The sequence below is a fragment of the Bolinopsis microptera genome, chromosome 11, assembly GCF_026151205.1.
Source record: "Bolinopsis microptera isolate Bmic1 chromosome 11, MBARI_Bmic_1.0, whole genome shotgun sequence".
Classification (NCBI taxonomy): domain Eukaryota; kingdom Metazoa; phylum Ctenophora; class Tentaculata; order Lobata; family Bolinopsidae; genus Bolinopsis; species Bolinopsis microptera.
Window position 1 is genome coordinate 6,362,472 of NC_087082.1, and position 8,622 is coordinate 6,371,093.

Below are 8,622 nucleotides of genomic sequence, written 5' to 3' on the forward strand. Positions count from 1 at the left end.
CTTTTAACCCCCTCTGATCCCTTCTGTGAGCCATATTCCATATAGAAATTGTGCAGAAATTATACTAGGCTTTTCCAAATCGGCTTCCCCTAGAATGGCTTGCGAAATTCGTGGCTGATATACAAAGAGACTTATAAATTCTGTACAATAAAGAGCGAAAATTCTATCCCTGCACCAGTTTTAACTGAAGTTTAGTTAGTGCAATAAAAAATTCTATAAAATATATTATGCATATAAAGATATCAAGGGACGAATGGCGTAACTTAATCAGCTAATCCGGTTATAAATTGGTCTGGTCGCTGGGGCAAATTTAGGTCCGATGATTGATATGCTGCCATTCTTTAGACCAATTCAATATTGCTAACAGTACGGGTGAACTGCCTGGCAATGACCAGGGTGGTTATAATAGGCTGGTGAAGTGCGTTCTAAAATGGTATTACCAGGCCGATTATCGGGCTATTAAGTCAAGAGTTACTTTCATAAACAATACTAAAGAGTACGGATGTCTGCTCTTGATATTAAAACAATCTAGAGTTGTATTGAACTTGAAGAGATACATTATATTACGGCTGTTCTGATAATTTCTAGCGAAGCAAATAATGGCAAGATGAATATAAGCTGACTATACTCGATAAAATTCAATAAAAGTCAATGATTACAATTAGTTCCAATGATAAATCATTCTGAAATAAGAGACAATCAAGACGGACGATAATATTGTTGATATATGAATTAGGGCGTGTAGTACAAGTACAACATGAACAGTTGATAATTTGGACTTATAAATAGACAATCATGGCACCACAGCCCTATTCAAATATAACAACCAGGAAATACTATCACCTTATTGCAGATACAGATTAGTATTACATGATAAGGACTAGGATGTATAATCTACACTAAAACAGATGTTCTATACATTATACATCTTCAGTTTTAATGACTCAAAATATATCTAATAGAAATAAAGTATAAGAATCACGTCACACCGATTGATATGCAGGTTATCATTTATGATTAAAAGACGCGCTCGTTGCGGAATATTCTAGACTGCAATAAGTACAAGACCCATAGGCGAGAAATACATTAATATTCCATGCACTACGTATCAGTAAAAAGCAAATTGGGCGCGGCGGTTAGCATTCACTGTGTCATAAATGTGAGCACAAAAGATTCTAATTTCACGTATTGTATCTTTAATATCTGAAATACTAACCCATCGAGAGCTATATATAGTTTGAACATTATAAACATAAATAAGTTCGACATGTCTAGTTTGCTTTGGTGAGATTTATAACTAACGTTTGATCAAATTCTGCTTTCCCGGCCAAATTTGGCTCCAAAGAAAGTGTGATAAAACATTAATCACATGCCTTCTCATGCGATATCAACATTTTCAAAACTCGGCAAGCCTCGTAATAATTGAAAATGTCGATATAACCCTCGGCAAGCCTCGGGAAATATCGAAACTTTTGCTAACTCGGCAAGCCTCGTGGGCGAAAGTTTTGATATCGCATGAGAAGGCATGTGATAAATGTATAATATGCACTAATATGCACAAATATACACTAATATGCACTATTATGCACTAATATGCACTAATATGCACTAATATGCACTAATATGCACTAATATGCACTAATATGCACTAATATGCACTAATATGCACTAATATGCACTAATATGCACTAATATGCACTAATATACACTAATATGCACTAATATGCACTAATATGCACTAATATGCATGTTAAATATACCCCAATAAGTGACCTACTCAAGCGTGGTTATCCGCACATGGCAATGATGGTAAAATAGTAAAATCCAAGTTAGGCATCCAAAATGGAGTTCCATGGACCGGGATAATATGACTTGAAAACAATTTCAGATGATAAAAGAAGCAGATTCAAATGGTGACGGCTCAGTGGACTACGAGGAGTTCTGTAAGATGATGACACCCAAATAAAGATATCTCCTTCTTACAGTGGTCAGTCACGCTATACAATCTTCTCAAAAGTAGCTCTATTTAATTGCTCTGAAGAAGCTTCTAGAAGAGTCAGGAAGTGTGTAGAAGCATGTAGACGATCGATAGAATTAAAATGATTGGTTACAATATTACTACTGATAGTGATAAACGGTTCATTCGCAGTTGAGCTCAGCTTCAGTACTATTGGTGGTTTAAAATTCATTTATTCATTTGGTTTCTTACAGTTACACAGTGTTACACAGTGTTGCAGAGCTCATAGTATTGTACAATGTAGTTGCCATGATTCTCGATGGAGTCTAATTGAAAACTGGAAGACAGGGATTGAGGGATAAGGTGACATGGAGATTCATAGCTTAGATTCATCTTTTGAAATCATGTACACACTGGTAGTCACATGATGGTGTCTGCGATAGGATAAAATATTACTCTCTAAAAATGAAATAGACAAATATTGGATGCGCTTTGGTCATTATTTTGCAAGAGGATTGTATTTATAAAGGAGTAGTGTTAATCTTCACCAAAACGCCGATTGAACTGATTATCATTACCTGCTTACGCAATTGGAAAATCGGTAGTTTCTCCATGACAGATGAACTGTTAAGGGTATAAAAAATTCGAAACAAAAGTGAGTTTTATTGGTTTATGCAGATGTGGTCTTCACTTTCAAATCGTTCTTTCATGTCAATGACATTGTCGTTATCTCGTAATTTTATATTTGGAATATAGTTATAGTCTAGTTATACGATTTTATAATTTCTCGGGGTTAGTCTAAATTACGTTGATTAATCAATTAAGTTATAACTAATGCAAATGTAGAATGTTTATGTTCAACTTGAATATTTTGATTATATATTTCTATCGGCTTAATCATGTTTACTTTCTTATAAAATATATCAATAATAATATGCCTAAAGCTAATAGCTACTAGCTAGGTTGACAAAAGTACTTGTGTAAATTATAAATTATACTTTTAAAAAATTCAGTCATGGCTGAAATTAAAATCCGTTGCCACTGAATGTTAATTAAATTTTGATCGACTTAATTTTGAACTTTGGAGGATAACGTTATATTCTTCATTATTAACTTATTACCACGTCCTTTTCAAGGGTTTCGCTATTATTCAATTTTTCATGAAGTTCGTAAATACTTTTCTTATCTTGAAAATTGCTTGCAATGACCACATTATTATACAATTACAACATGGGAAGCAAACTATGCCCAAACATGTTTAATTTTCGAGCAATTGGCCAAAAACTGATTTTTGCCAAACGAGCTGAATCCAATTTAGCTAATTTATGAACTTGAAGCAAATTAAATACTTCTCCGTAGGTGCAATTAAACTAACCGTAATGAGTATATTTATGTACAGGTTGCGAAAAAATATATACCATAACATGCTCAATTTTCTGAGTTATTGTCAAAAAACCAATTCCAGGCCATGTAACTTGCTCATGAATATACAACATACAAACATGGAAACAAATTTTGGTAAGCAGTAAGGAACAAGAAATGTCCGCAAGAGACTTCCAAATTTCTCAAAAATAATGAAATAATTAAATAAAACGCAAATTTTTGTTGTAATTGTATCACTATCACGTCGTGACCTTCATTGTCATTTCACTTAGTCGGGGCGAAAGCCACGATACAGCCGCGCACTCGTGCACAGCGGGCCTATAACATGCAACGTGAGGCAAAATTATTGCTATTTGTGCAGTTAATATTGCAAAATTGTCCCACATTATTTCAACAATTCACCGCCAGCTGCTTAATTGCGAGACCTTTGCTTTGGTAAAAGTCGCAAAATGGGCGATTTTTATGACCCAAAATTAGCGACAGGTCTAGTTTTGTATGGTTTCGCATGCACCACCATCCCCGCCGGCTACGTTTCAATTTCACCGATGAAATGATTGGTGGCAGGCCTTTCGTTTGAGCGATGTCCTATTGCGTGAATTAGCTATACTATAGCTACTACAGGAATCGACCAGATTTTATTAATTGCGGCATCGTAAAATAGTCGGACATTTATGTTTCTGACCTTGGCCTTTTAAGTACCGGACCTTTTTGTCTCCAGAAACACCATGGCGCCTAACTAACAGTTTTTATTTGGTCCGGGGATGCTGGATGGTCGTTTCACTAATTTATAAGAGTACAGAGCAAAAGTAAACGAATTGATACATTTTATAACTTTATTTCAAACTTTTCTAATCATCTACATTCTACAAGTACAAGTACACGTATATAGTCAGTGTAATAAGGGACAAGCGCGAGCACAGAATTTTTTGTCTCTGATTTTGATAAATTTGGTATCAAAAGTTGCCTCTAAGTGTGAATAATGCAAATTCACCGTGTAGCACGATAACGTCGAGCTGTATGTGGGCCTCCTGTGCATTGCAAGAATGTAAAAACTAAAAAGGATGAAAAACAGGTAAATTCTTGCTTAAAATGCATATACAGATACTTATTATAGCTCCTAAAATATCGAATATTTTGAAATAATTTTTACAGGATCGTAATAAGCTTAGTCAGACGCAAAATTATCAAAAATTTGTTTACAATTTCACACAAGGGACCCTTGTGTTCAGATTTTAATATTTGAAAATAATGTTCCTGATTACGATGCCATAACAATTATTCCATAATAACCAAAACTGTGAAAGTTATAGGCCAAAAACTAAAAATTTGTGCGAAAAAAGCACGGGCGGCGAACAAGCGAAAATTGCTACACGGTGGAATTATTTTATTTACATTTTTAGACAACTTTTGGTACCAAATTTATCGAAATCGGAGAAACAAAATTCTGTACTCGTGCTTGTCCCTTAATAATAATACACTGACTAGTGGTAGTACTGTAATATCCGATATTACAAAGAAAACAACATATATTAACAACATAAAATTCATAATTAGTATTATCAAATAACATTGTCATTAGTACTACTGTACTAGTATTACTCTCAACAGTAACACTCAATACTCGATATATATTACATCGCAGCATGCAGCAGCCGAACGCTAGACGTTTACAGTTACAGTTACCGCAACTTTCGAAAAACATTCTGTTTGCGCAAAATTTTAACATAAAGCTTTAAGTTTATAGGGTCACGGGTACTGGTCATATTTGAAACAAAATCAAAATGTCTTAAATAATTTTATAGTTCGAACACCAGGGTCCCCCGGCCCTTGTATAAATTTTATATCAATTGTTCAAATTTTCTTACAAATTTTTTCGGAAATATTCAGAAATTTATGTTTCTGACCTTGGCCTTTTAAGTACCGGACCTTTTTGTCTCCAGAAACGCCATGGCGCCTAACTAACAGTGTTTATCTGGTCAAAAATTTGTAAGAAAATTTGCACAATTGATATAAAATTTATACAAGGGGCGATCCTTGTGTTCGAACTATTAAATTATTTAAGACAACATTTCTTATGAATTTGTTACTAAATGTTTCGTCTCGTCAAGCTGATTACGATCCTGTAAATATCATTTCAAAATAACTGTCAATTTTGAAGTTATATGCATTTGAAGCTTTAAATTGGTAATTTTTTGATATTTTTTACACGTATTTTGAAACATCTTTGAAATCTATATTTCGCACCTTAAAACTCAAAATTGAGAGAAATCCGGTTCCAAAAACTTGTGTATGATTATCAACTACACTCACACGAACTTGTGGAGCGATATCTCAAGAACTGTTTGATTGGTAGCCATGTACAAGTTTGTCGGTGCCCAATATTTTAATTCCGCTTCGTTCGATACTATTCGGCTCGTAACTTGATTGTCTTTTGCTCGATCAAGTAATCTTTTGGAGAAGTTATTTTAAACGTTACTATAAATATTCAGTAAAAAATAGCTTAATACCTTTAAAATGGCTTAGAAATCGATATTACAATAACAAATTAGAAAAGATAAAAGTGAATTTTTCCGAATGAGGGAATATTTCAAAATGATTTTGAATGTGCCTAAACTTATTGTTTTTTTCCATACTTTCATAATACGAAATAAAATGTTGGCATCAAAAAAGGTTTTGGTGTATGTCCCCTGGCCTTAAGCTGGCGATGAGCATAATTGAGGCATAGTATTCGATATTGTAACTTTACAACATTAGATTCCGACACATTTTGTGTATAATTCCTGCAAACTTTAATGATACTATTAGTATTATTTAACTATGACTACAACTATAATACATCTAGCCGTGACTAATCACTTAAGTGACTCAGTTTCAATCTGTTCAGGAATTACAATCCAGCTTGACGAGTTTCAGTTATTCATTTGCCAAGATTTACCTTCTTGTGTTTTTTGTTCTCTATCAAAGTATCAAATGTCGATAATATTAAAAGTCGCTGCATCATCAACTTTCCATTTGATAATAACTAATAAGAATAATGAACTTGTTGAACTATATGACTTTTTCCCGATTTCAAAACGTTATTCTTCTCTCCGATGTAACGTAACCTTAGTTGTGGGCATGTCCATCTTATTTCATTGTACATAGCGGTACCAAGTACACAAATCTAATAAAACGAATAGTGGTCGGTGGTGTGAAAAAGTGCGGTATTAGGTCAATGAGAATAGTGCGATTCCGCAGTCCGCACCCACCGCACTTATACATGTTGTCTCTGATACTCAATCACAGGTTTGACACACATTTTTCGGATTTGACTTTTCAATACAAATTTAAAAGTACCGACGAATGTAAACGTACGTGGTAACCATGGCAACGTACGTGGTAACCACTAACCATGGCATCGTACGTGGTAACCATGGCATCGTACGTGGTAATCATGGTAACGTACGTGGTAACCATGGTAACGTACGTGGTAACCATGGCAACGTACGTGGCAACCATGATAACGTACGACCACTACCACTTACCAGTCCGAACGTTTCTCATCTTACTTCAAAAATCAAAATTACAGCTGCTCAATACTTCAATAGAGTGATTTCTTTATTTTGAGTATACGGCACTTGGTACTTTGGTATAGAGCATGAAGTATAATTTAAAACTTGGACAGTCTGTTTTCTGTTTACTTTTGCTAACAATTGATAACAATTCAATTGATATGCTTTCAAAAACTGTATAAAAAGCTGTATATATATTTTTTTTATAGCTATACATTTTTATTTCGAGGTCCCATATGCAGCAGAGGCTTAAAATAGGCACTATTATTATATAACGTGTGTATTTTCATTTTGCTAACTGCATGAACGAGCTTAGTTATACTCTCATAGTTTGTGGGAAATGGTGTGTTGGCAAATTATGCAGATTCAATACATCCGCATTGAATATCTTCAATAATTTGGTTTTCTGTTTAATGTCTAGGTCCAACGTTTATATGTTTACATGTTTACATGTTTACATGTTTGTGAATTTATGCAACATAATGTGATTACTGTGCGCAACTTTGTACCTTGAGTACATGAAGTTCACAGTTTTAAAGTTTGTTGATTTCTCATTTCACCACCCCTGCAAATTTTTGAGCAGAAGTAGTCAGAAAACAACCTTATTTGGCCGGCGGTTAATATCCCACCTTTTTAAAAGTAGCTTTGATATCAAAAGATATTTAAAGACTTGTTGCCAGTGTTATTTTAATCTAATTTTTCTGCTAGGCAATTCATAAAAAATAATATATTCCTATATCATTCTATTATACAAAGTAATTCCTCAATTAATTGGTATTGATATCCTTAATTTGTGGGGGGGGGGGGGGGGGGGTGGGGGGCTCACCCTGATTTTTTTGTGATAAACAAACTAGGGCCTATGACCGAACTTTTGAGGGGGTTCCGGACTCCTGGTGCCCACCGGTGCCCGCGAGACAACCACGCCCACTTTTGGTCCAAATTATGTCAAATCACTTTAACATGCTCAAAATTTAAATTTTAGAAAGATTTTAGAAGGATTTTAGAAAGATTTTAGAAAGATTTTTTAAATGCCTGACAAATTTCAGAATTTGGCCGCTACATTTTTTTGAAGGCCTAACTCAAAATTCCACTCCAAAACTTAAGTTTATCATGCAATTCTACGTTGATTCTTGAAAATTTCATGATCAAATATTGAAACCCTATTGAGTTCTATTGTTTTGAGCGAAATCAGTTTTGCGAATATCGCAAACTAAGATATGAGCGATTTTGTTCATTTTTTGCGATTATTTGAACGCAGAATCCACAGTTATAATCTATAGGTAGATATTGAGCTGATAATCAGAGACTGTGCAGTTTAGGCAAACCTTTTATATAAAATTGATTTCATTCAAAAATGTGTAGTATAGGCTTACCTTCCATATAAAGTTGATATCATTCAAAAATATTGATATTAGACCAATTTATGGGCCAAAATTGATCGAATTTTTTTGCTTATGTCCAAATATGGGCATATGGTTTTTGGCTCATAACTCAGTCATTTTTTGTCCAATCTTGATGGAAATTCATATACGAATTCAAGGGACCACTAGTTACAAGTAGAGAACCTACAATCTGGGTTTTGAGGATGTTAAAGTGATTTGGCATAATTGGGCATAATTGGGACCAAAAGTGGGTGTGGCTGTCCCGCGGGCACCCGGAGTCCGGAACTCCCTCAAAAGTTTGGTCACAGGCCCTAGTTTGTTGGTCAATTGCTATCTCCAAATCAAATTT

General features: G+C 34.4%; 1 protein-coding gene across 1 annotated transcript in view; it reads left to right on the forward strand.

Moving 5' to 3' along the window:
* Positions 1-2,762, forward strand: part of LOC134823570 (calmodulin-A-like) — a 97,822-nt gene extending 95,060 nt beyond the window's left edge. The window contains exon 6 of the mRNA XM_063835104.1: positions 1,889-2,762. Within this exon, the coding sequence (XP_063691174.1) occupies positions 1,889-1,966 (78 nt within the window). The 3' untranslated portion in view covers positions 1,967-2,762. The remainder of the gene's footprint in view (positions 1-1,888) is intronic.
* Positions 2,763-8,622: the final 5,860 nt, after the last annotated feature.